At 45.0% G+C, this 27,912-nt stretch overlaps 2 protein-coding genes across 17 annotated transcripts; both read right to left on the bottom strand.

Annotated features, from left to right (window-relative positions):
* Window positions 1-1,373: 1,373 nt before the first annotated feature.
* On the bottom strand, window positions 1,374-17,008 carry LOC118087279 (sulfotransferase 2B1). 16 transcript variants are annotated; one of them, XM_060275681.2, is made up of 8 exons: window positions 16,849-16,970; window positions 12,364-12,478; window positions 7,916-8,064; window positions 6,541-6,749; window positions 5,996-6,122; window positions 5,282-5,376; window positions 2,422-2,602; window positions 1,374-1,576 (listed from the first exon to the last, which is right to left on the bottom strand). In XM_060275681.2, the coding sequence occupies exons 3-8, from the start codon at window positions 8,046-8,048 to the stop codon at window positions 1,467-1,469; spliced, it is 855 nt and encodes a 284-aa protein (XP_060131664.1). In that variant the 5' UTR covers window positions 8,049-8,064; window positions 12,364-12,478; window positions 16,849-16,970; the 3' UTR covers window positions 1,374-1,466. The 16 variants fall into 16 exon arrangements, with proteins under 16 accessions (XP_060131664.1, XP_088527280.1, XP_088527285.1 ...); XM_088671154.1 differs by having other exon boundaries at window positions 7,916-8,027; window positions 16,849-16,951; XM_088671159.1 differs by having other exon boundaries at window positions 6,541-6,789; window positions 7,916-8,027; window positions 16,849-16,943.
* On the bottom strand, window positions 14,667-27,504 carry LOC118086723 (sulfotransferase 2B1). The gene is made up of 7 exons (XM_035118715.3): window positions 27,315-27,504; window positions 23,319-23,464; window positions 22,352-22,560; window positions 20,815-20,941; window positions 20,383-20,477; window positions 18,843-19,023; window positions 14,667-14,877 (listed from the first exon to the last, which is right to left on the bottom strand). Exons 2-7 carry the CDS (start codon window positions 23,446-23,448, stop codon window positions 14,768-14,770), a joined length of 852 nt encoding a protein of 283 aa, XP_034974606.1. The 5' UTR covers window positions 23,449-23,464; window positions 27,315-27,504; the 3' UTR covers window positions 14,667-14,767.
* Between the last annotated feature and the right edge of the window lie 408 nt (window positions 27,505-27,912).

The following is a 27,912-nucleotide window of genomic DNA, read 5'->3' on the forward strand; positions in this document are numbered from 1 at the left end:
ATGGGCTGGAAAGCGCATATTGCTTACCTCCAAAACAAGGCCAAAGCCCTTTCGAACGCATTACTGCGTTTCTTCTTTTCGGAAGGGGCTTTACATGTACCATCTGCCTTAAAGGTATTTAAAGCTAAAGTGGTGGCGACAATGGCTTATGCTGCCCCGTTATGGGGAGCATCAGTAAATCTGGCGCCCCTAGAAACAATTCAGAACCAATTTCTGAGACGCCTTTTGAAATTGCCCCAGTGCGTGAGCAATGCAGCTATTCACCTTGAACTTAAAATTCCCTCGTTAGAAAACTCCTTATGGAAGCATATTTTCTGCTATTGGCTGTCCTTGTGGCATAGATTGCCCAATCACCATCTCATTCAATGTCTTTGGAGAGACGACTTTGTTAGTCCCTGGGCAAAAAAAATCCACTCCAAAATTATGTCCTACGGATTGTTCCCATCGGACCTATTGAAATTAGATCTTCCCTCAGCCAAAAGAACTATAATTCAAAAACTAGATAACTATGATTTCCATCAAAATATTATAACGGGAGGTGGAACATGTTCCCCACTGAATCAAGGCATACAGCCCACGCATCAGATTCCATCGTACCTGTCTTTTCTTTCTGTCGCAGCCCACAGATTCGCCTTCACCAAAGCAAGATTTAATGTTTTCCCATCCAATGTCCTGGGGCACAGGTTTTCCAAAGGCCAAATCTCAGTTTTATGCACGTGTGACAACAGAACAATAGAATCCCTCTACCACATACTGTTCTGTTGCCCCCTGCATACGCCCGCTCGGACTAAAATCTTGTACCCTCTAATTCTGGAAATCACGGACAAACCGCTGGAGACCCAATTAACATACCTGCTGCAAGATGATGATACGACCAAAACATTACTTGTAGCAAGATATTTGATTTCAGTTCTCTCCTATAAAAAACAGCATAACCTACTTTACGACTACTGACACTAAGTTACATCATTCAAGTAACCTTCTGAGCTGAGTAATGGAAAATGATGGCCTGCAATGCACTAACGTTTTAACCATAGCTAAAAACCCCATAAAACTACTTGAAACGTTTTTAAAAAGTTGTACAATGTTCCTTGTATGAGGAACTATTTTTGCCTGATTGTTCTGATTCTTTTATGTTTTTAATTTGTCTGATTGTTTTTATGTATGTCGGCTTTATACTGTTTTATTCTTGGTTGCAGTACACTATGGGCCTATGGCCGAAATAAAGTTTATCTAGCTGAGTGGATGAACTACAGGGAGCCAAAAGGGACATTTGAATAAATTCCAGTAGGTGCTGCAAGGCCAGAAGCTTAAAAAAAAAACACCCTTAAAAGGAGTCACACATGGGGGGAAAATACAACAAAGCCATACAATTTCTATTGAGAAATCTGTTTATTTAGCAGGACGCACCTCAACCACAAGAACCATGTGAATCAAAAATAGCAGGAAGAATAATCTGACATTCTTCAGTCCCATGGAAATGCCATGCGCAGACCCTGCATGTTCTCACGATAAACACGGTCAAAGTGTTCATTCTGTGCCACAGTCAGGTGGTTCTTCCAGTCCCCAGAGATACCTGGAACAACACAAGAGGGTGTGAAACCACTTTGTAACCACAAAAAAGATCCACTAAAATTACTTCAACTAAAACCAGGACCCCATTTTGTCTTGCTCAGGACTTGCGCTTCTACTGGATGAAGCAAGGCAGCTGCCTCAAGTGGCTTTTTTAAGGAATAGCAGAACCTGCTCCCTGGCTGTTCTTCCCAGGCCCTCCCTCAACTTGTAACCCAGTAGTAGTCATGCTTCCATGTTGATGGCCTAGACTTACTTAGCTGCATTTTCCTAAAGCTCCACAAGTAAGAATGGGCAAATCTGTCAATTTTGGTTTTTCTCCTTTTCTCTCTTTTTTTCAAATCTTAAATTCAGTTCTCTACATTTTCACACCGGTTTGCATTTTTTATTAAAAAAAATTGTTCCCATGAAAATCCATCAACATTTTAATACAAATCTCTCCCAATATACACATTTTTGTATGCAATTTTACACAATGCACATTTTTGCAAGCCATTTTCCCTATTATGATCCATTTTCATATGTTATTGTCACTAATATATGCATTTACTTGCCTACATTATGCTAGCAGTTTCATTTTTGCACTGATCAGCTGTGTGGAAAATAGCACGCAAAATTCAGAGCGGTGTGAATTTCAAAGAACTGTTGAATTTCAGTACAGGAAAGTATGAGATGAGTAGGCTTACTCAATGTGAACTGAATCAAATTTCTTCCCCACACTACTCCCATTCTCTCTCTCTCTCTCTCTCTCTCTCTCTCTCTCTCTCTCACACACACACACACACACACACACACACTTCATAGGTTGCACAAGCCACGGCCTTTGTTTATCACTGGGTATTTTGTTACCTTTCCTCATAAGCTTTCCTTTTGTGTGATCATAATAGGTATCTGAAAATTGAGTAAAGTTGGACATGTTGTTGCCTTTCATCTTGTGGAAAGAGGCATTTTCCACCACAGAGTCGATTTGCTGACTGCTCAGCTCTTTACCAATAAAATGACAAATCCTCTTCACACTTCCTCGTAGGTCCTGCAGAAGGTAAAAGCAAATGACTGAATTCTCATATTGACACTACCATAGGGGGATCTGCCCTTTGAGAAAAAAGAATACAGAGGCATTCTTGCAGGGAGCATTGAGCAAGAATGCTTCAAGGCTACCTCAAATTCAGTACAGGACCCAGGAAATACTGGAGACAATGTTTGAAGACATTGAATTAAGTACAGAACAGCAGATTGTAGGCCGCACCTGATCTGTTGTAGAACAAAGGAATGCCACCACGCACTGGCCTTAAGCCATTTTTATTTTATTTTAAATATATTGGAGAAGCAAGGAACTCTGAACTCAAAATAAAAATGTTGGGGAAATCAATGGAAAACTCAGGGCTATCAAACTGGTTCGTTTCATCTGGTCATTCAAACCCCCATTGTAGCACAGACTTGCTGTAAGCACTAATCACCTTAGTTCTCTACAAAGGACACTTTCCTTTTTAAACACACATACTTTGTATATAGATACATAAATTGCTTTGAAGTATGTTGCTAATATATTAATTGATGCATAAAGGTGCCACATCAGAAGTGTTATTATATGTTTAAAGGATTGTACTGCAATCCTAACCATGTCTACTCAGAAGTAAACCCCACAGAATTCAGAGATGCTCATCCATAGGTATGTGGTTTTAGGGGGCAGATTAAGGATGAAATCCTATTGTGATTTTTCCCCCTATAACATTTTCAAGACCAAAGGAACACATCAATCATTATTGTTCTTTTCACAAGGAAATAAATAATCTCTTCTGAAAATTGCTAGTGTTATCACTGCTCCACAGTTTTTTTTTAAAGAGGGAGAACCATCTGGATTTGATTGCCCATTCTTACCACCTTAAATGTTTCTTTCAATAATGAAATTAAATTTAAAAATCCTTTACATCCCCACCACCATCCAAGTTTTCTGCACTTACAGCACAACTAAACTGTCCCTCCTGACATGAGAGAAACAAGACAGGATAGCAACTTTATACTGAATTGCGAAATCAAGGTAGCAAGAATTGCTTCAGTCCTAACCCCACTTACCTGATGGTGAGCCCCACTGATTTCAATAGAACTTACTTCTGAAAGGGCATGTTTAGGTTTGCAGTGATAGGTGGATTTGTGATGGGCCATTAGTCACACCATGAGCTTTGTCTCTAAGGTGTCCTTGTTGGATTTTTTGAATAGTCAAGTTACTTTAGAGCCAGTCTAATGTAAATACTGTCTGTTTAAGAGAAACAGGTGCCGGTGATTTCTGTTAATTGCTCACTGGCGTGGGCTCTGCTCCTTGTATATAAGGCTCTGCCAGAAACCCTTCTGTATCTTTCAGTTTGATTCATCTCTTAGTAGATCACTCTCTCGGTTGAATATATCTCTTAGGAGAACTGTATCTCTCAGTGAGATCAGTACCTTAGTTGGAGAATACTTAGTTGATTCTCATTTTAAGAGATTCCAAGTTGAATCTTAGTAAGAGAGACTCTTGGTTTAAGAGATTCCTTAGTTGAATCTTAGTATGAGAGTTGTTTAGTTATAAAGCTAGTTTGCTGGGAGTTATGTTGGAGTTTATGGGAGGTTTGGAATGGATTGAAGGTTGGAATGTGGGTAGATAAAGTTGCTAAGAGAGAAAGCATTTATCTTTAGTTTAAAGTCTCTTTTGAGTCAGTTTGTTTTTCAGTTAAAGAAACCCAACCGTTTGTATTTTAATCTGTATACTTTTACAAGTGTGCAGCTAGTAAGGGGTTTCATATAAGGTATATAATTCCCTACACTCTTGGTGGTGTTTTCTTAGCCAGGTCGACTTCTGACTGCATATACTCTGCATGAAGTGTACTTTAAAGGGCCGCTGGAAACTGGGATATAACTTAGGTTAAGCAAGTTTCAATACCCAGTTTTCTCCAATATTATTCTTATCAGATATATATATTTTCCAAAAGTCCTAAGGCTCTTGGCTAAGAGGACTCCCTGTTTCATTAATTTTGAAAGGGAACATGTGGGGAAGGTAATTGATTTGCAGATATCTCTGGATAGCTGTGATGGTTAAAAAGTAAAGGTACTCCTGACCATTAGGTCCTGTCGCGGACAACTCTGGGGTTCCACGCTCATCTCGCTCTATAGGCTGAGGGATCCAGCATTTGTCCACAGACAGCTTCTGGGTCATGCGGCCAGCATGACTAAGCTGCTTCTGGTGAACCAGAGCAGCACATGGAAACGCCGTTTACCTTCCTACCGGAGTGGTACCTATTTATCTACTTGCACTTTTATGTGCTTTTGAACTGCTAGGTTGGCAGGAACTGGGATCGAGCAACGGGAGCTCACCCCGTCACAGGGATTCGAACCGCTGACCACCTGATTGGCAAGCCCTAGGCTCTGTGGTTTAGACCACAGTGCCACCCGCGTCCCCATCTGTGATGGTAGTGTGTGCTAAAAATGCATATATTTCTGCATCAGCAAACAATGAAACAGAGCACAGACATATGCAGAACCAACTAACTGCAACTGGACAGAAAGCACCAGATAAAAGTGAGAATTTACTATGGGCATTTGTACCTCTCTAACTCAGAATCACCTTGCCAATTGTAGACTTTTTCAGAACAAAAAAAATGGCAAAATGATATGTCACATGACACAAAGTTGGAGACACAACCTGGAAGTGTGAATATTGTCAAGGCTGGGCCAATACCTGCTGTAGTTCTTCATAGGTGATGAAGAAGAAGTTGGACCTGTCCTTCATCTCCATCCAGTTTTTCACATGCTCAAACCAGGAACCATAAGACACTTGAAGAGCAAAGTGGAATGTAAACAGTTTCAGGGGCGAGAGGAAAGACATAGAGGACACACCAGTCAGGAACCTACAAAAGACATTTATTCACCTGATCGGGGAAAAGGTAGATAAAGGCCCCCTGGACAGTTAAGTCCAGTCAAAGGCAACCATGAGCCATGCGGCTAGCATGACTAAACTACCTCTGGTGCAACGGGACACCATGATGGAAGCTGGAGTGCAAGGAAACACCGTTTACCTGCCCACCACAGTGGTACCTATTTACAGAAGGAGGGAACTTTCAATGCCACTCAGATATAACTAAACCCAGCACCACCTAGCAACCAGGTTGTCTAATGATTCTATTTACATAGACAAGAGATCCAATATTGTCTATGACACTAGAGTCGAGGATTCACAATATGCCCTTTCCACATGTTGCAGCCATTCCAATTCCCCTTTTAATGACATTCGTTACTTTTTTTATATAGAAAATGAGGTGAGTACTGTGGGACCATTTCCTATCCCACCCCCTCCCCACCTATCTCACTGGGGATTGTACAGAAAGGAAAGGAGAGGGCAGGAAAGAGCATTGAAGAGAATAAATGAGACAGGCTGATTTCCCTCTTTCCCTACCATTCCCACTCAGGAAATTTTCCATGAACTCTTCCAAAGTTCCAGGGTCCTTCACTATTTTTAGGCCCTTGCTGAAATGGTAATATGAGATCATCACGTCTTTGGGATTACGCACGGTATAGATAACCTGGAAGAGAAGGAGGGGACATATTTAGGGAAGGCAACAGGAGCAGCCCTAACTGTAGACAGACTGAGGCAGCTTAGGTGGATCTCATGAAAATGAAGCAAAATCTTTGTTGTTTAATTTACTGTTGTTTTACTTGTTTGTTTATTAAATTTGTATATCACCTTATACCCTCAGCAGCTTGTAGGAATCAGTGTTTGTTGGTGTGTGTTTTTCTGCTACACCTCATGCAACAAATTCCTCCATCCTTGATTTGGGCAGGGGTTATCTCCCCACCCTTTTTGGGTCAGATACTTGCCTTTCCTAGGGCCATAGGTGAAGTGTTTGAAACACTGAGCAGGTCGTGCTGCCTAACAGAGCCAAAAGAAGCTGAAGGAAGGAGCCAAAAGAAGGTTTGATGTGTCAATTGTTCCTCTCTTACCTTGGCCTTGGAGTGCAGGAAGGATTTGGGGAAAATGTGGAAAGGCAGGTGAGATGCCAGGAGCCTGGGTGGAGGAGATTTCAGGGCAAGCTGTAGGCCCGGTATATTCTCTATCCAAGGTGACCGTTCCCACACAGGTAAACTCTGGACCCAGGAGGGGTCTCCATCACGCCAGATTAAGCCCATGATCTCCTGCATCCAATGGGTACCTAGAGGAATGTCAGGTAGTCTTCTCAACCCCTCTTGATTCTGCAATAAACACATTTCCTTTATCTTGTTCCCTCTCCCCTTCCATGGCTCAGTACCACTAGTCTGCCCCATGCGAAATCAATTGAAAGGATCATAAAAAATTGGAATGGTTTTTTGTGAACAAGTTACTCAGCACCCTCCTACACAGGCAAGATTCCAAAAATTCATGTCTAGTTTAACATGGTGAATCAAATTGAATGAACTATTTTGAAGAGGGTGGAGCAGGTGAGGATATCAGCAGTGTGACTAATCTATAGCAGACATATTACTTAGCTTTCTGTATACAATCAGTATTCATGGATGACAGCTCTAGAATCTCCCTGTTAAAATATAGCAAATCAGCTTCATGCTCGATCAAACATGTGATCCAGCTATTCCAGTATTGAAGAACAGATATTCCGCAAGAGGGCGTAATTAAGCCTCAGATTCTTTAAGTGGCCCTCCATTTGAAGGAGAATACCACCTGATTCTGCAATCAATGATACGAACCTTGTCTGCTTAATCAGGAATCCAAAACAGCTTTATACTGAGGGGGGCGGGGAGGGATGAGGGGAGAGAAAACGGGAAACGAAATGATTGATTCAAGTTGGCTGTAGAGGTTTTGGAGGAACATCTGAAATTCTTGGACCGTTTTTTCTTAAGCATCTTTCTCTTAAGCAAGAGTGTATCTTCCTGATCTTTTTATAGGTCAGCTATACCTTAATTGTTAAGGTACCCCTGAGAAAGGAGGTTTATCATGATGGTGTTAATAGAGTCCTCATTTCAGGGGCTGTGTATCTAGAAATACAAAAATCCATCCGCTTAGGTGTCCGATGTTTCAAATAATGAGTTTAAGATGCATTTGTCAGTTGCATGGCACTCCTGGTAGGGTAGAATGTTATACACAGCCTTTAGTCATGACAGGACCATAATAAATGGTTTTAAATGAAACTTTTTTTATTACTTGATCCGAGTTGTCAAAAAAGGTGTGTCTTAATATACAAAGACTGTAAGAGATATGAAGCATCAAAAAATGGATGCTGGCAGAGATTAGCTATTTTATTGTTTAATGTTTCTGAAATATGACATCATCATCTTTGAAACAGCATTTACTCCAAGTTTAAAATTACCTAAATGCACCACTAACCTGACTTGGGGTAAGTGACATTCACTATATCATCATCCAACATTTGGAATTCATTTTCAAGATAGCGGAGCGTTTCCTCTGAGTAGTAGTCCACTACAGGTAAACTGATTCCCTTGTATGTGAAAGAAGCCATTGATCACACTGAAAAACTGTAAAGATGCTGTTATCATCATCAACAACAACAACAACAACAACAACAACATTAATTAAATTTGTATACTGCCGAAGATAACAGTGCAGTTTATCACACAAAAATAGAAAGTACACAATAAAGCAAAAACAAAGCTGTAACCCCCTCTCACAAACACATTAATATTCATTAGAACATACTTATCAAGATTATACACACACACACACACACACACACACACACACACACACATCAAGATATATGATCCTGAAGGACAGATCCTGAAGCTGAGGCTCTAATACTTTGGCCACCTCGTGAGAAGAGAAGACTCCCTGGAAAAGACCCTAATGCTGGGAAAGATGGAGGGCACAAGGAGAAGGGGCGACAGAGGACGAGATGGTTGGACAGTGTTCTCAAAGCTACCGTGTTTCCCCTATTTTAAGGCGTAGTCATTTTATAAGACGTAGCAGGATTTTTACACTTTTGCGGAATTAAGCCATACCCCGAAAATAAGCCATACCCCGAGCCACCTGGAACTGGTTGCTGCTGTTGCTGCTGCTGAAGCGCCGTGCAGCTCTCTATCCGTCCTCGCCCTCAACTGCTAATTTCTCACACGGGCGGGGGGGGGGGAGAAGCAGGAGGAGGCACAAGCACCGCGCGCTCGGCCCTCTTTCGGCGTCGCCAGGCGAGCCGCGCTGGGAGCCTCCCCACTCGGTGACGGGAAACCCCTCGGTGACGGGAAACCCCTCGGTGACGGGAGCCCTGCTGGCCCCTTCCGCGCTGCCGGAATGTTGTGGGGCCGCATGGCCCGAAGCAGAGCAGCAGCGGGTGACAAGCGGCGGCAGGAGCCGCGCCGCCGAAACGTTCTGGGGCCGCATGGCCCAAGGCAGAGCGGCGGCGGGTGACAGGCGGCGGCAGGAGCCGCGCCGCCGAAACGTTCTGGGGCCGCATGGCCCAAGGCAGAGCAGCGGCCGGAGGTGACTGACGGCGGCGGGAGCCCTGCTGGCCCCTTCCGCGCCGCCAGAACATTGTGGGCTGCATGGTCCACGGCAGAGCGGCGGCCGGCAGAGCGGCGGCATGGTCCACGGCAGAGCGGCGGCCGGGTCCGCTGGCCCTTCCGCGCCGCTGGGGCGACTGACGGCAGCGGGAGCCGCGCTGCCGGAACGTTGTGGGCTGCATGGCCCAAGGCAGAGGGGCGGCGGGGCGACTGACGGTGGCGGGAGCCCTGCTGGCCCCTTCCGCCTTCCGTGAGCAACAAAAAGAAAGCGAGCCAGCCAGCCAAGAGCTTGCGTTCGCTCCTCCAGACCACTCCGCCGAGAGCCTCCGGCCTCTCGAGCGGCGATGCTCGGGCGCCCAAATGGGAAGAAAGACCCCCCTCACCAGATTCTGAGCGCTCCCTGCTCCCCGACGGATCGGGCAAAACCTGGCGCGCAGCGCAAGCGCGGGACGGAAGGCGCGATCCAGCCATTTAAAGCTGTGGCCGCTGCTGCTTTTTAGCCCCCTCCAGCTGTTTGCCAGTTTTCTGCGTCTTTTTTGTGGTGTGTGAGGAGCGCTGCCATAAGGCTGCGCTCCGGCCACCTTTTTAACCTCCCCCCCCCAGTTGTTTGGTAGCTTTTGTGGCGCATGAGGAGTGCTGCCATTGGGACGCGCTCCGAACTTTTTTCTACCCCACCCCCCCAGCGGTCTGGCCGGCTTCTCCTGCCTTCGCAGAGTGCTGCCAGCCCAGCAGCAGCAACGCCGGTCGCGGCAGGAGGAGGCAGGAACCATACTAAGACACCCCCCGAAAATAAGCCATAGGCTTATTTTCTTGAGTAAAAAAATTATAAGACGGTGTCTTAAAATGTGGGAAACACGGTACTAACATGAGTTTGACCAAACTGCAGGAGGCAGTGGAAGACAGCAGTGCCTGGCATGCTCTGGTCCATGGGGTCATGAAGAGTTGGACACGACTAAACGATAACAACATGAGAGAGTTAGTTTTGATACCTCATCCTTTGGGACATTCAAGTAGGACTGCCCACCTTTCGTGTTGGGCAGCATTGTGGCTGGGCATCCGGGCCCTTGCTCGTGGTCATAGGATTGACACCCCCTTCTGTGCCTGCTCCAGCCACATCACCCTGCTTGGCCAATCTATGCTGGCGGAGAAAGTGGCCGCGGGTTTTTTAAACTGCTGTGCGGCCAGGGGCTTCTTTCTCACGCCTCCTTGCCGGATCTCCCAACCCACCCAACCTCTTTTCAAACTTTGGTATGCATGACCTTGCTATGAACAAATGCCAGCCGCCTTATTGTTGGGGCTGGGTAGGAATATTTCCACTTGGCAATTGGTATCTGCAATTTGGTATTTGCCTGCCTTGTAGCAATCGTCACAACTTTGCAAGGCTAGGCACTGCGTAAACCTTTGTTTAATGGAGGGGATATTGCCCCTCCTCAATAAGGATATCCTGTTAAAGGGATCTGGGGGTGTGGATCCTGTCCAAAGCCTGGGCGTGGGCTAGGGCCATGCCATGTCCCAAATGGGGATCCCTTGAGGTGCCCCTATTTGATGTAAGTCATAGGGCTCCCCCTTCTGGTGGTTTACCCTTAGTTCGCCTGTCGATCAGGGATCCCCAAACTTCGGCCCTCCAGATGTTTTGAACTACAATTCCCATCATTCCTGACCACTGGTCCTATTTAGCTAGGGATCATGGGAGTTGTAGGCCAAAACATCTGGAGGGCCGCAGTTTGGGGATGCCTGCTGTAGATGTAGCCTGGTTTCACCCAATGCCTAAGCCAAACCGCTCACATCTGTAACCAAAAAAGTTGTGGCCTGTTTTAGCTCATAATCCTAAACACTTGTGTCTGCTTGTTTTGATCAATGAGCAACAGGGCCTTGACACACAATCACTGTTTAAGAGACAAACTGTGAATATAGCAGCAAAAGTGGGGGTGCTGAGTCAGTAAGACAGCCACAACTGCCCAAAGCATGAGGGCTTTTATGAACCAAATACAGGCCCGCCCTAGCCATAGAGGCTAGTGGTGCAGTGAACCACGGCACTGGGCATTGGAGGGCACCAAGTGAGCGCAGGGTTGCGGCGGTCTGGCCAGGACTGTGCTCCACGAGCTGAGAGGCTGCACTGGGTCTCTCTCCTTCTCCAAGGACTCCGCACCACACCTCCTCCTTCTTTTCCCCGCGCTGGGTTCCGCTCAGTCAAGCTTCGCCACCAGCGCACACACAGTGCCCAAGCGGCTCTTGCTGGTCCCGCGGTGTGCGTGCTGGTGGCGAAGCTCGACTGAGCGGAACCCAGCATGGGGGAAAGGAGGAGGAGGTGCAGCGCAGAGTCCTCAGAGGTGGCCACCCGCTGTGCCGCAGTCACTTTGGCACTCCCGGGTCCTTGGAGAGGCTCTGGAGCAAAGTCTGACCTCTCAGGAGCTGGTTTGGCCAGCAAGGCGGAGGGGGCTGCCTGTAGCCCACCAGCTCATAGAAAGGCAGCTGCCTCAGCATGATCCCTTCGGTGCTGCGCTTTCAGAGGGGGGCACTGGAGGGACCTTTGTGCCACGGCGCTGGATGGGCTTAAGACGGCCCTGACCAAAGAGGTATACATTTGGCTCTATGGGACTTGGAGGTTCTGAGTAACAATAAACAAACCTTTGAAACAACCCCCCTCCTATTATAGCCCTAAAGGATCCTCCAACCCACCTTAGAATTCAGCCTGTACCATACTTACAACCAGAGGCTGTTTCTGATCTTCCCTTCTTCTGGTCTCTTCCTTTCCCTTGTTCTGCCAGCAGTATGGCAAGGTGAAATGAACAATGTTCACAATGCCCTTTGATATGCAGTTAATGATTTACAGCTGAAAACATTCCCAGGGGAAGCTTATGGCGTAGGGTTTGGCCTGTTTGTCCAATATAGAGGGCATGAAGGGTACTGTTGGCATTTGATGGCATACACAATGTTAGAAGATGAGCAATTAAATAGTCCTGAGATGGTATGTTGGATACTGGCCCCAACAACATCCAACATACCATCTCAGGATCCTAGCCCCAACAACATCCAACATACCATCTCAGGACTATTTAATTGCTCATCTTCTAACATTGTGTATGCCATCAAATGCCAACAGTGCCCTTCAGCTCTCTATATTGGACAAACAGGCCAAACCCTACGCCAAAGGATAAATGGACATAAATCTGACATCAGGAATCACAAGACAGAGAAACCAGTAGGAGAACACTTCAATCTCCCAGGACATTCTATACAAGATCTCAAAGCAGCTGTTTTATTACAGAAAAATTTCAGAAACAGACTGGAAAGAAAAGTTGCTGAATTGGAACTCATTACCCAGGTGGCGCTGTGGGTTAAACCACTGAGCCTAGGGCTTGCTGATCAAAAGGTCGGCGGTTCGAATCCCTGTGACGGGGTGAGCTCCCGTTGCTTGGTCCCAGCTCGTGCCAACCTAGCAGTTCGAAAGCACATCAGAAATGCAAGTAGATAAATAGGAACTGCTACAGCGGGAAGGTAAACGGCGTTTCCCTGTGCTGCTCTGGTTTGCCAGAAGCGGCTTTGTCATGCTGGCCACATGACCTGGAAGCTATACGCTGGCTCCCTCGGCCAATAATGCGAGATGAGCGCGCAACCCCAGAGTTGGTCACGACTGGACCTAATGGTCAGGTGTCCCTTTACCTTTACCTTTACCTTACCAAGCTTAAAACCATGGAGACACCTGGTATGAACAGAGACATAGGATTCTTATCTCATTATACATGATCAAGCTTTCTTTAGCACCTCAGCCCTTGCTTTTTCCCGCAAGACCAATTGCAGTCATTAACAGTCGTTAACAGTCATCAACAGGTTTACCACTCCTATCAGCCCATCACCCATTCCCATCACACACACACACACCCTCTGAATATACATAAGGGTCTGGTTACTTCTGTTTCAGTGTATCTGAAGAAATGTGCATGCACATGAAAGTTCATAGAAAAATAAAAACTTAGTTGGTCTTTAAGGTGCTACTGAAGGAATTTTTTTAGATCTTATTGTGTCCACTATAACTCCCACCCCTCAAAAAAGGAAAACAGCCCGATGAATTTAGTGGACGCTGAATGACAGGAAATGGTCATGGCAGTTGTTCTTATTAAACATTTTATAGCTGGGGAGGCCAGCTGCGTATTAATCTATGTGGTTACAGAGGAGCATGTTATTGTTTTTACTTCATTTTTCTACTACATACAAAAAAATGTGTTTAGCATCAGGACAGCGGAAGGAAACTCTGCTTAATTACTGCAGTCAAGTTTAAGTGAGTCTAAAATATGAACCTGGGCGTGCTCAGAGGATTCCTCTTAAAAAAATTTTAAAAAATGTGTTGTGGTTCATAATTTTTTAAAGTGTTATTTTAATTTCTTTTATTTTTTAAAGTGTTTTGGCAGTGTTTTGTTGTTTATATCAGAGTTGGCAATGTTTTGGTGTTTATCTGTTTAGCTTTTTGCTGTAAAATATCCGGAATCTAGAAACAGCTGTAAAACATGAAAGGGCAGTTGCGAACTTTATAAGTAAACTCCAAATCTTTATTGCTTTCAGTTTGCAGTTAGGCCTCAATGGAACCGCGGTGCCACTTGCACCGGCCATGCAGACAGACTTTTGCAAAAGGAATTGCAACTTCCCTGAAGTATTGGCTGTCGGAATAAGTAATCCTGCACCTTTATTATTAGTATTTTACATTTCACAAATGTAGGTAAAATAAAACAAAACTTGAAAATCAACACCTGTTTGGGATTGTAATTTCTTAGTGATGTGCTCCTATATAAAATTACCTGTGAGTAACTCCTGTTGAACTCAGTGGAACTTACTTCTGAGTAGGGGTGGGGTGGGGAATAAAATCTAGTTCACATTCAAAGGTGAACCTACCTAATTCACACTTTCCAAAACAATATGCAAAGTTAAATACAGTACAGCAACCCTTCAAAATTCAGCGTTCTCCAATTTTTGCAATGAAGTTCTCCGGTGACGTAATGTATACAAAAATTCATATACTTGGGTAAACTGTGTGTGAAATAATTTACGCTACTGTTTTTTGTTCGGTAATTTTATTTGCAAAAATGTGTAAATTAAGGGAACTTGCATACAAATGTGTATAGTAGAAATTTTAAACAAAATGCTGGTGAATTTCCATGAGGACTTAAAAAAAATTACGAACGGAATTGTGGATAGATCAAAAACTGAACTTAAGATTGGGAAAATGAGGAACTGACAACAGATTCACACATTCCTACGTCTGAGTGGACATTAGTATAGGATTGCACTGTAAAACTGCCATTCTAAATACACTTAAAATCCAGATAAATGGGGCTAGGATTCCAGTCTTCCTAAATAATATATCCCACTGAAAACAGTGGGAGCTACTTCTTACATGTGGGACTTCCTCAGATGTTTCTTGTTCCTTCTGTAAGTCATCTCCTCAGTGTTCTCGCTTCATGCACTCATAGCTCATCACTCTTGACAGAGACAAGAACTCACCCTTGACTTATTTGCACAATCTCCCTGGGGATTGGGCGAAACCTGCTTTCAGCTTTGCCACTACAGTGGAGACAGCATGTGTTAAAAGAAAACACACCTGTAAAAAAACCAAAAAAAACCCAACTACCTTCCCTGATCAGGTATCTGTTTATTTAGCATAAGGTACCCAAATCGTACGGCACATTAGAATTTGAGGGTGGAGAACAGAGGAGCAACTATCTGGGATTCTTCAGTCCCAAGGGAAGGTCATATTCACACCACGCATGTTCTCCCGATAAGCACGGTCAAAGTGTTCGCTCTGTGCCACTGTCAGGTGATTCTTCCAGTCCCCAGAAATCCCTGGAACAACACAAGGGTAAGTGGCAACCACAAAGAAGTTCAGCTGATATTACTTCGGTTGAAATGGGAACATTTCTTCCTCAGGCTCAGGCATGCGGCAGCTCCCTCAGGTGGCTGACGTTAGAGGGGAAAGCACATGCCTCCTGACTGTTTGCCCTGATCCCCCCCACAACTATTGCACCTTCCTGATTTGGCACTCCAGCCGAACTAATGCAGACATGTTGGTGACCTGGGGCCAGGGGCGTACCCAGGATCAAAACTAGGGGGGGGGGGCAAGCCATGGTTCAGGAGGCTGGCTGCTCCAAGTCAGTTCCCCGTTGGCCTGATGCAGTGGTGAACTTTCCACCTAGGTGGCGGCAGAGCCCCCTTCTTGCAGCGCCCTCCCCGCATTGGCACCCAGGGCCGTCTTAAGCATATCCGGCGATCCCTCCGGCGCCCACCCTTTCCCAGAGTTGTTGACCTTTTTTATTGTTGACCTTTTTTAAGGGAGCTGACACCACGCTTACACTCAATCTCAGGGTTGTGGTTCCAAGCCCCATGTTGGGCAAAAGATTCCTGCATTGGAGGGGGTTGGACTAGATGACCCTGGTGGTTCCCTTCCAACTCTGTGAATGGTTCTGTTATTCTGTTGTATCTGAAGGCCTGTTCACAGGGAAGATGGAGCAAACTTGTTTTGTGAGAGATGCTTGTGGTGTGATTCCTGCACTGGAGGGGGTTGGTCTAGAGGACCCTTGGGGGTACCTTCCAACCATCCAGTTCTGTGATACTATGATTAAAATACTCAGCAAAGGTGTGCAGAAGAGAGACAGATACATATTATTTCCATCTGAAAAGTTGGTATTGAGGGTTGTCTTCATGCATACAAAGAACAAGGAAAGGCAAATGTGAAGAATAACCAACAGAAACAAAACCATGGTGTGTGCATTTTTATAACAAAATAAATCTACATTAGAGTTGTTGTTTTAGTTGCAGGATACACCCCTCCCTTTTGTGATTTTGAGTGATCTATATCCATACCTTTGAATTGATAAACATGTCTTAAGTTTGCTTCAGAAAATTAAGAATTCACAGCTCCCCAAACCCATTTGGGAAATTTCTTGATATTGATGGTTATGTAATCACGAGGCGCAGTTTAGATACATTCTGGGGGAGGGGGATTTGTTATCCAATTTCTCTATCTTCTTACTTTAGTTTCCCAGGGCTTTGTTTATTTATTCTTAAAGCATTCAAAAACAGCAACTGTTTTTTGCTGTACAAATTTGATGAAAAGATCCTGGAACAGTCCCCAGGGTGAGTCACACCATTTAAGATAGAACTTAAGCTACGTTAAAAAGCAGTTTAATTGGCTTTGGCTACCGGGTACAGTGCAGAAGTTTCTGTTCTTAAAGACCAACTAAATTTTTATTTTGGTACGAGCTTTCGTGTGCATGCACACTTCTTCAGATGAAGAAATCCCTCTGAAACACTGGTTGCTAGGCGACGAGAACGGAAAGGCAATTGACAGGCAATTGACAACTGCAGGCTCAGACAATGAGAACTATTAAGAGCAATTTAGGTGGCTGGGCAAAAGGACAACAGAGCAGGCAAGATAAAGTCACAATAAAGCTAACTACTTGCCCCAACGAGCTAGGCTGACCTTCACTGGCCGAAGATGGGGGGGAAGCTCCACTCCCACAAATACAACTAAAATAAAATAAAATAAAACAGCCGTGCAGCCAGGACACGCTTCCCTCAGCCACACACACGCCCCACAAAGATATGTTATTAATCCCAACAGAGGCAAAGACGGGGAGTGAGGAGTAAGGGGGGAGGAGCCAAGCAGCAGCAGGAAGGGGGAAAACGCTCCCAGATGCAGGAAGGGAAAAACGCTCAGCCACGTTCCCAGATGCACCCCTCCCCAACAAAAGCCTTTGCTAAACTTTGCTAAAGCCCCCCCCCTTGCAGGTACAAGCCCTGATCCCCGAACGTTACCACTCCCAGGGAGAAGGAACCTATTCCACTTCTGTGGACAAGCCAGGAAAAGCCGAAAGGGGCGAGCGGCCAGGTGCTGCCGGCTCAAAGCCCAAGGAGCGAAGGAGGACTGGAGGCAATAAGGAAGGATGACTCAGGGCTGCTGCCGGCTGGTTGAATGCAACTAAACCCTGCCTCCGAGCCAGCCCTATTGGCTGGGTGCAGTAGGCAGGGCGTGGCAGCTGGGACAGCTAAGGCAAGGAGCCGATAGCCCGGCTCCCGCTCACAACTCCTCCCCTTTGAGAGGCTTTGCCGGAGAGACAGCCAGGGAGGGAGCGGGGAGGAGGACGGGGAGCTGCTTTTGCCATGCTTATTTTTTGCTTCTGGGGGGCCACGGCCCCTCCCTGCCACACGCTGGGTACGCTCCTTGCCTGGAGTTGCTGGTTGTCTCCTCCAGCTACCTTTTCCTGTTGAATCACAGAGAGCTCCATGAGGAAAGGGAGCTGAGTAGGCAGTCTCATACACTCATGAAAGGCGTGTCTCTTGTTCTTCCACCAATGTAGCATTGCAGGTTTTATTTAAAGTGGAAGCCCCTTGGCATCAAAAGGAGCCAATAGTAAGCAGTGGTGAGGTGCTGAGCTGCAGTGTCTGGCCCTAAAAGCCTGTCGCCCACAAGTAAAATGGAAGACACTGTTCCTTTGCTATTTAGAAGCAAGATGCAGCAGTGGGAGTGGGGTGAGGAGTAATAATGGATGTTATTTTCTGACTGATCAAGATGGCCTGAAACTGGAACAACCTATGGAACTGGCTGATTCATCTGGGAGACCCTGAGTCCAGGGGAGGGGGGGGCTGTTAGATTTAAGTGTTTAAATGTTGTTATGATAAAAGAAATAAAATTTGAATGTATGGAAAATTTTTGGATATAAATTTGAGGCTAAAGGGAGAAATAGAGGATAGATGGATGGGAAAATAAATTTAGATTTGGATTAAGATGAATTATGGGCGGAAGATAGTTGATGCTTTTAAGAATAGAAATAGTTGTGAGATAATGTAAAAATGTGTTAGAATGGCAAACAAACATGACAATTGCTGTGCTATTCCTGCCTCCCACCCATTTTAAGATAAGATAAGATATCTTCATTGTCATTGTCCCCTTGCGGGAACAACGAAATTACTCTTTAACCACTCTATAATTCAGTGTTATGTAAATTTTATGAAATACATAATAAATAATAATAAAAATCCTTCCAGTAGCACCTTAGAGACCAACTAAGTTTGGTATTGGTATGAGCTTTCATGTGCATGCACTTCTTCAGATACACACTGCATGCACACAAAAGCTCATACCAATAACAAACTTAGTTGGTCTCTAAGGTGCTACTGGAAGGATTTTTTTTATTTTGTTTCAACTACGGCAGACCAACACGGCTGCCTACCTGTAACTATAATAAATAATGATGATGTGCAAAACAATTCAGTTTAAGTTACTTCTGTTGCTTTAGAGGAACAGACTCTGTGGCCATGAAAACTAGGACTCGGGGAAGTTTGCATTTAGATATGAGGAAAGCTTTACCTGCTGAATTTCTGCTTGCTTTCCAAATAGATGCTAAGGGCACAGAATCTGCCAACTCTAGCATAAACAACCCCGAGGCGACTACTGTGTATTGATGGCCTTGAGAATATGTGCCCCTCAGCCTGTTTTCAGGCAGTCCTCAGTATCAGCCAACTGTTAAAATCTTGCACACCTTGTTCTCAGAATAATTTCTTGCTTTGATTTGGTATGTTCATCTGTTAAAGGTAAACATAATGTAAGATGTTGCACAAAGAGAAAGGTGTGCAATTCTGCAAACTCGCCCCATTTTGCCTCTGGCTCCACCGCTTGGTGTAGTTGCTGATTGGCTTTTTCTGCAAGGCAACAGCCATCCACAGAAAAAGAAAAGGTTTTCACCCCTGGCATGGAGCATTATGGCCTTATTCCTTGGCACATACTTTGGTATGGCAACCAAAGTGATTACCTTTCCTCATGAGCTTTCCCTTCGTGTGGTCAAAAAGGTCATCTGGTGTCAAGGAAAAGTTGGACATCTTATTGTCCTTCATCTTGTGAAAGGAGGCGTTTTCCACCACAGCCTCAAGTTGTTGGCTGTTCAGCTCCTTGCCAAGAAAACGACAGATCCTCTGCACACTGCCTCGAAGGTCCTGCAGAAGGGGAAAGTAAAGGATTGATATGTAGCCTTAGAGCATGTGTAGGCAAACTAAGGCCCGGAGGCCGGATCCGGCCAAATCGCCTTCTAAATCTGGCCCGCAGACGGTCCAGGAATCAGTGTGGTTTTGCATGAGTAGAATGTGTGCTTTTATTTAAAATACATCTCTGGGTTATTTGTGGGCCATAGGAATTCGTTCGTTCTTTTCTTCAAAATATAGTCCGTCCGTCCCCCACAAGGTCTGAGGGACAGTGGACCGGCCCCCTGCTGAAAAGTCGGATGACCCCTGCCTTAGAGACTTATGTAACGGATTAGCCAAGATGGAAAATTTATTACACCCGGGATTAGAAAGAGTTAATCCACCTCCAGCTTAATTGACAGCGCATCTGGATGGTGCCTGGTTTAAAAAGGAGGGAATAACCGTTTTGGCAGTTGGAAGCGGGGGAGTGAGGTGACGAAGAGGGAAGAAGAAGGTTGTGGGGCCAGGATAGTGGTGGTTTAGGTTAGGCTTAGGATAACTTGAAGTTAAAGTTGGACAGAGTTAATGTATAACTGTAACTAAGCTTGTAAACTTATGCATCGTTGAGAAAAGAAAAACCTATGTCCTCAAGTAAATAAAATTCATCTTCTTTTTGTGCCAAAGAGTATCGTCTTGGTTATTCCAGCAGTGTATTAAAACTCACAGAGGTGGAGACTCAGAAAAGGGCAAAATTTACCTAAGGAAAAGGAGATAGTTTGTGTCCTAGAGTCACACAGGAAGGGCAGTATGTTGAAAACCTAGAGCGCCACAAGTTTGATAAAGTGGGGATCTGAGTTGAGGGAGTCCCTGTTCTGTAGGCAAGAGGTTGTTCACTCAGATAAGATATCTTTATTGTCATTGTCCCCTTGCGGGAACAACTGAACAAATAGCCCTGAGTGTTTGTAAGATCAGGCAACGAAAGGTGGAATTAGAATCTCTTTACTGAGAAGCCCAGAATCGAGGGGTTTATTTTAAGGTATAAGGAATTGAGTGGGGATCGCTTTACCCTATACCTTTTCATCTCATAATCTATTGACAGCGTCTCATAATCTATTGATACCTTTTCATCTCATAAGCTTTTCATCTCATAATCTATTGACAGCGTCGGCGAGGGGGTTTGTCGCACCTTACATAATATACAGAGCTTGCCCTTGATCAAGAGGCACACAACAGGCATTCATTTCAGTTTGGAGTGCACATTTGGTAATGTTTATACCATGAGGGTGTGGAATTTGCTGCCATCACTGTGCAGAAGCCATCCTGTCTCAGGCTGCCAATACAATACAATATTTCAAAACTGGTAGTGTGTGGACACAGTCAAGCTTGGATCTGTACCTGCTGCAGTTCTTCATAAGTGATGAAGAAGATGTTGGCTCTATCCTTCATCTCCATCCAGCCTTTCACATGGTCAAACCAGGAACCAAAAAGCACTGGAGGAACGAAGAGGAAGCAGTGGTAAGATGTAAAGAGGTACCAGAGAAATGGAAAGCATGCTATTGAAGATGTAGAAGAAACAGCAATGAGGAACCTAGAAAATAACATGTTGCTTGCATTCTCACCCATTTGTTAAGGGCATTTATTAATTTTCTTTAAAAGGAAACGACGATCGTAGGACTTAACCCCATTTCTCCCTTTCTCTGTGTAGCCAACTGCAAATTATACTTCTCTGATAAGACTATAGGGTTAGCTAAGAAGAGAGCCTTTCTGGTAGTGGACATTGTGCTGGGTCAGAGCAAATGAGACTGGCTGGTTTGCCTCCTTCCATACCTTCCCCACTCAGGAACCACTCCATGAACACGTCCATTGTTCCATAATCCTTCAAATCTTTAAAGGCTCCGAAGAAGTGGTAGCCTGAAACCATCGCATCTCGGGGGTTACGCATTGTGTAGACTACCTGTAACAGAGGCAGAGGCACATTTAGGGAGAGCCCAGGCAGCTCTAACATTGGAAATAGTGAAATGGCCACCACAGACACCTGAGCACTTCTCATGAAAGGCATATTTAATTTACTGAAGAAGTGTGCATGCACACGAAAGCTCATACCAAAATAAAAACTTAGTTGGTCTTTAAGGTGCTACTGAAGGAATGTTTTTATTTTAATTTACTGTTGTTAGATGTATCCCCAAAGATGTGCTCTACGGGGAGCTGGAAGGAACTCTGCATTACAACTCTGCATTACATCTGTAAACATGATAGGAAGGCTGGCAACATCAACCCCACCATGTGGGAATCCTTTGGAGACAACCTTGCTGCCTGGAGACGGACACTCAGGTTGTGTGACCATTGGAGGAATGTCTGCTGGGAGAAGTACAGAGAGAAGAAACACCATGATGCACCTTCATCTGCTCCAGCTGCAACAAAACATGTCTCTCCATCATTGGCCTCTACAGCCATAGCAGGCTCTGTAACCTTACAACAGTTTTGACCTCACCCTCAAAGGCACTCTCCTCAATGTCTCCCGAGATGGACGGATGCCAACCAGATGTATCCCATGCTATTCCTACTCAGAGTACATCTACTGAAAATAGTGGCTAATGTTGGTGCATTAATTTTGATGGGTCTAAATGAACACAATTTTCACCCACACATTTTCCAGTCTTCTTTAAACATATGTTCTTCTTGTTCTCTTATTCTATGTTAAATCTGCAAGCTGTGTGTATTCCATCAGTTTATGTTGCCATTCTTCTTTGGTTGGGACCTCGCTCATTTTCCATTTCTGAGAGGTTTTATGGAAGTACAATCAGACACTCCCCTTCCTGCTTATCAGCTAGGCTACAATATGCACCTGATTTTGTCCCTACCCCACAATAGGCCCTTCCTACCAGAATCTTCTTGCAGCCAGGTGAGCACTCCTCTGCAGATTCTGTATTTACCAATGACTTGCCTTCCTCTTAGTTCTGAGTAGGGTTAGGAGGAAGAGTCTGGTTCTGGAGTGCAGGTGCATGTCTGGTGCCCAAGAAGAAGTGTGCAAAAGATTGAGCAAATCATGTTGCTTAACATGTCCAGGAACCTAGGCTGGTGATTCTTGGGGAGCCTCAAACCTCTTCTTCAGTGAGGTTTTCTGAGCATATGGGTTATCATGGCAAAGGACCTGGGCTGACCATGCATGTGGACCATGACCAATTCAAATCCTCCTGCAATCAGACAACTGCTAAGGAGATATCCAGTATTCCTCCCAATGCTGTAGTGCAAAATATGGCATCCTCTAGTAAATGGGCTGTGTCAAGTGTCTGTGCTCCAGAGTCCCCCCACATCTATGTGGCAGAAAGGCAGGAGATTGCTATGTCAACTGTTCCTCTCTTACCTTGGCCTTGGAGTGGAGGAAGGACTTGGGGAAAAGCTGGAATGGCAGGTGAGTAGACAGGAGCCTGGGGGGAGGATATTTCAAGGCAATCTTCAGCCCTTCAGGAATATCGATCCAGGGTGTCCTTTCCCAAATTGGTACATTCTGAACCCATGAGGGGTCCCCATGACTCCTGATTAAACCCAACACTTCTGACATCCAGTGGGTACCTAGGAGGAAGTCCACCAGTCAGTCTTTTTCCATAAATCCACTTGGGTTTGCAATGCACACCTTTCGATGATCTAGTTCCCAGTTTTCTTCCTAGTGAATGCCTGGCCGTTGTGAAATCAATTAGTGGATCATAAGAATTGGAATGGATCTTTGCCCACAGCTTGCTCCTCAGCACTCTTCTATGGGACAGGATTTCCAAAATTCAGAACTGGTGCAGCTTAGTGAAGTTGAAACAATTCTGACATGAAGTTCTGACATGAAATGTTTGTGGACTTTTCTCAGGACCAGGCGATTGTGTTTTAGGGTATGAGGATTTAGGAAAGCCTGGACTACTTCATTTACTTCTGACATTCTTATCACTCACTTTTTACACCAACTTACATAATCTAACTTTTGCATGACTTTTTTTTTTTTGCATGAATTTTTTAACTACCCAAATTTTCCTTTTTCAGATGCCCATCTTTCATGTAACTCTCCATTTTGGACCTGGCTGCCCATTAAAAAAAAACCACTTGTGAGAAATGCAATTATTAATGTAGGCCACATACAATCACCTTGTAGTTATGACAAACTGTTAATGTTTCTTTGTCCTTATGTTCAATGACCATAATTAAACATGGGGGGGGGGTTTAGATATTGTATTGCTTAATATTCTTTGTGTGCTTCATATTTAAAGTTGGTGAAGTTATAAATAATACCATATAAAGAGCTGCCTTGTTAAGTTCAGAGTCTATGCATCACCAGTTGTACCACTCACCTGACTTGGGGTAAGCGACGTTCACTATATCGTCATCAAACAGTTGGAATTCATTGTCCACATAGCTGAGTGTTTCCTCTGAGTAGATCGGATGAGCAAAAAGGATCCCCTTATATTTGAAATAAGCCATTGATGATGCTGAAAAACTGAATATATGAGGAGAGAGAGAGAGAGAGAGAGAGAGAGAGAGAGAGAGAGAGAGAGAGAGAGAGAGAGAGATTATGCCACATCCTTAAGGACATTCAGGTAGCTACAGTTTTAGAACCAAGCTGGGGAGATAGCTGGGGAGCAGGAGGAAGAGAATCTTTCAAGAGGTGGTGATGGGCCAGCAAGAGATGTTCAAGTGATGCCACCAGGCATGGTGGGAAATATTCCAATGAACTCAGTTCTGATTACACATCATATCAGGCTTTCAAATCTTAACAAGATCATGGGCACAAATTAGTCACACAATTAATTTATATCACCTCCTTGGACAGCAGTCCAACTGGGCTCCATACCCTCCAACACTTTGAATCCAGGACACCATCTTCCCAGTCACCATCTTACCATTTTTTATCACGAGAGCACGGTGGCCATTTTGGTTGCCATGCGTTCACATGATTTCATGTCACGTCGCTCCCCCTCCCCCCAAAAACCCTTCTTTTTCCTGCATGACACCCAAATACACACATTTTGGGGCACCATGCAAGATCACAGCCCTTAATAAAGCACCACAAAATTGTGCAAGATCACAGCAATCAAAATGGCCCCTGTTCTTTCACAGTAAAAAAACAGGATGACCCATTTTTTCCAGGACACTTATGGAGGATGAGGATCTGGAAATAGGGCATTATAGGTGGGGGGCAAGGGAGAAGCAGGGCCACCAGCCATGGGCCTGCTGGATCCACACACACACCCCAAAGGAGAGCCTGATCTGAGCCCTTCAGCTGAGCCAGCCTGGACCTGCTACAGCAAAAAAGAAAACAGAAGCTGTCCCTCTCCCCCTCCATTTCCACCCTGGCTGGCATGAGCTTACAGAGCTTTGGATGTGGTGGTCACTGTTGGTTTGCTACTCCCCAGGCAATCTGAGGAAAGCAGGATGCTCTCATGTTCCAAATTGTCCCTGTTTGCCCTACCTAGCCTGTCTGTGTCCTTGGTCAATTACTTGTTCTCGTTGTGTCCCAATTTTGTTGCTGTTTGAGGGGTGCTTTTTCAACTTTTTTTTTTTACTATATTAAAGGTAAAGCCCCAAATGGCCTCGGTCCAGTATACCTGAAGGAGCGTCTCCACCCCCATTGTTCTGCCCGGACACTGAGGTCCAGCGCCGAGGGCCTTCTGGCAGTTCTCTCGCTACGAGAAGCCATGTTACAGGGAACCAGGCAGAGGGCCTTCTTGGTAGTGGCACCAACCCTGTGGAATGCCCTCCCACCAGAGGTCAAAGAGAACAATTTCCAGACCTTTAGAAGGTATCTCAAAGCAGCCCTGTTTAGGGAAGCTTTTAATGTTTGATGGATTTTGGTATTTTAGTATTTTGTTGGAAGCCGCCCAGAGTGGCTGGGGGAACCTGGCCAGATGGGCAGGGTACAAATGATAAATTATTATTATTATTATTATTATTATTATTATTATTATTATTATTATTTTATTAAAGGTAAAGGGACCCCTGACCATTAGGTCCAGTTGCAGACAACTCTGAGGTTGCAGCGCTCATCTCGCTTTATTAGCCGAGGGAGCCAGCATTCAGCTTCCGGGTCATGTTGCCAGCATGACAAAGCCACTTCTGGCGAACCAGAACAGCGCACGGAAACGCCGTTTACCTTCCTGCCGGAGCGGTACCTATTTATCTACTTGCACTTTAACGTGTTTTCGAACTGCTAGGTTGGCAGGAGCTGGGACTGGACAACGGGAGCTCACCCCGTTGCGGGGATTTGAATTGCCAACCTTCTGATCGGCAGGCCCTAGGCTCTGTGGTTTAGACCACAGCACCACCCGTGTCCCGTTACTATATTACTAGCCAGAAAAACAAATACTGTCTTGGTTTATGGATCAGTGAAGGAAAGGCTTATTTCAGAGTAAAGGAACAGATGGAGTTGTTGTTGTTGTTTAGTCGTTTAATCATGTCCGACTCTTCGTGACCCCATGGACCAGAGCACGCCAGGGCTTGTGAAGAAGGCGCAGCAGAGACTGTATTTTTTGAGAATTTTAAGGAAAAACCATCTTCCACAAAGGCTGCTGCTTGCCTTCTATCACTGTGCCATACAGAGCGTGCTCACGTACGGTTTATGTGTCTGGTGTGGAAGCTGTGCTTCTCAGGACAGAGCAGGGCTGTGTAGAATTATTAAAACAGCAGAGAGCATTATTGGCTGCTCACTCTCCAACTTAGAACAAATCTATACCACCAGGTGCCATAGAAAAGCACTAGACATATCAAGAGATCCAATGCACCCTGGTCACCATTTCTTTCAGCTCCTGCCATCGGGACGGAGATATAGAACTATGCAGGCAAGAACGAGCCGTCTCAGGAACAGTTTCTTCTCTAGAGCGATTTTGGCCTTAAATGGAAAGCCTGGACTTTGAAGTCATCTTATTTTACTTGTTATTTGTATTATATTTACTGTTTTTAATTAGGTTTTGTAATTTTGGATTATGCGGAATGCTTTATCTGAGTGGATGTAGCAACCGAGTAATTTCGTTGTTCCCGCAAGGGGACAATGACAATAAAGATATCTTATCTTATCTTATCTTCCACTGCCACCCGCAGTTTGGTCAAACTCATGTTGGTAGCTTCGAGAACAGTGTCCAACCATCTTGTCCTCTGTCGTCCCCTTCTCCTTGTGCCCTCAATCTTTCCCAACATCAGGGAGTAGATTTCAGCAATGGGTAATTTGGTTTGGCAACTCAACCAGTAAATTTTGATATGAGAATACATTTTGATATGTTACAAGTTTCCTGTGTTGGAGCATAACCTTTAAAGTCCTAGCACAGCTTCACATGCAAATACATGGGAAACATTTTACCTGACATTTACATCATTGCACGTAACTGTGGTTGCATACCCTTCAAGGTTCCCCAGATGAAAATGTCTGTGGGAGATGTCCATATTTTCGCCTGCTGAATGTTGGAGGGTATGACATAAGTGCTTCTGGACCTACTCACACACTATGAGTAGGGGACTATTTAGCTGAAGTGCAAAATAGTCTTTGCTCTTCCCTGCTTCTGCCAATAGGAGGTCAGGTGAGGCGAACTTTTGCCTCAATCTGGAACCTTTGATACTCATTTCTTGATTTAAAGCATTTCACATGCTCAGTAGTTGAAAACATTTACGTAACAGCAGTAAACTGAAAGCAAAGCAAACAGTCCCCACCCACGGCCTGAAAATCTCAAAAGACAATCTGAAAGGGAAAAGGGAAGAAGGTGGAAAACCAGTTTGTAAATTTCATGGAATCTATTTGGGAAGAAGAGAAGTGAAATGAAGCTGGTCTCTCAGCAGAAGCACTGCTCTCCCATCTCTCTCACAGCTGCAAACAGTGGATGGCTGCAGATAGCAGACAGTAAAGCAGGCATCCCCAAACTGCGGCCCTCCAGATGTTTTGGCCTACAACTCCCATGATCCTTAGCTAACAGGACCAGTGGTCGGGGAAGATGGGAATTGTAGTCCAAAACATCTGGAGGGCCGAAGTTTGGGGATGCCTGCAGTAAAGGGAGGCGAGGAGCCAAAGGAGCAGGTCTCTCAGCGGAGCCAGTGAATAGACCTGTCTCTCTCCTTCTGCTGCAGTCATTTATAGCATATACCAGTTAATTTGAAATCCCTTCATGTTCCGATCTGGAAAACAGAAGAGGGCAATTGGGGAAGAGTTCTTCAAGGGGAGGAGAAGATTGAGATGATCTGAAAGAAGTAAACCTTGAATACAGAAAGTATTGTGAGAGCACAGGCCTCAGACAGTTGGAAACAGGAGCAGCCTTTGTTATATAGCAGCTACTAGAGTACCCCGTGGGTCTGGGAAGCGTACTTACTGTGTGATGAATCCTTGCAATGAGTCTGCCCTGATACTGGGAAGCAGGAGGAGTCAGGGAAACTTCAGCAGCTGCATTTATCTGTGAGCAGAACTCAGCATAGCATGTACAGGATGAGTCTTTTAAAAGAGGCACCGTGGAACGTGGGTACTCTGTATCCACGGCGCCTCTTTTAAAGGACTCACCCTGTACTTCCTACATTGATAAGATGAAGGGTCCAATGAACTTTTGATGAAACCACTCCCAAGTGGAGAGAGGTGTTTCTGTTACAAACCCACATGCCTCTTAAAGACACAGGCCATGCTCACTACAGTTACAAATGGAGCTCCCTTCCTTTCCTGGCTCAAACGTTCAGTCAAGAGGGCAAAAAAAAAAACATTCCCTTTCTCCTCCCTCCCCTGCTCCAGCCAAGAGATTGGGGGTTCAGGGTTTCTGGCCACGTCCCGAACTCAATGGCAGTAGCTCCTCATTGCCCTTTGCAAGCAGTGAGGAGGTTCAGGCAGGGGGAAGCCAGGATTTATGAGGCAAAAAATAAATAAAATCCTGGCAATGTTTCCTAGTGGGGTCTGGGGAGCTCACTGCATGCCGCTGTGCTGCT

The sequence above is a fragment of the Zootoca vivipara genome, chromosome 6, assembly GCF_965207765.1.
Source record: "Zootoca vivipara chromosome 6, rZooViv2.hap1.1, whole genome shotgun sequence".
Taxonomy (NCBI): domain Eukaryota; kingdom Metazoa; phylum Chordata; class Lepidosauria; order Squamata; family Lacertidae; genus Zootoca; species Zootoca vivipara.

Coding starts and splice junctions, on each gene's coding strand:
- LOC118086723 (XM_035118715.3), bottom strand. CDS start 23,448: ATGGCTTATTTCAAATATAAGGGGATCCTTTTTGCTCATCCGATCTAC. Junction 20,478..20,814: donor GTGGTTCCTGAGTGGGGAAG/GTATGGAAGGAG, acceptor TCGTTCCTCCAG/TGCTTTTTGGTTCCTGGTTT. Junction 19,024..20,382: donor CTTATGAAGAACTGCAGCAG/GTACAGATCCAA, acceptor CCCCTTCTGCAG/GACCTTCGAGGCAGTGTGCA.
- LOC118087279 (XM_088671150.1), bottom strand. CDS start 9,970: ATGGACCAGAGCATGCCAGGCACTGCTGTCTTCCACTGCCTCCTGCAG. Junction 6,750..7,915: donor TGTCACTTACCCCAAGTCAG/GTTAGTGGTGCA, acceptor ACATTCCTCTAG/GTACCCATTGGATGCAGGAG. Junction 6,123..6,540: donor TCCTGCACTCCAAGGCCAAG/GTAAGAGAGGAA, acceptor CTTCTCTTCCAG/GTTATCTATACCGTGCGTAA.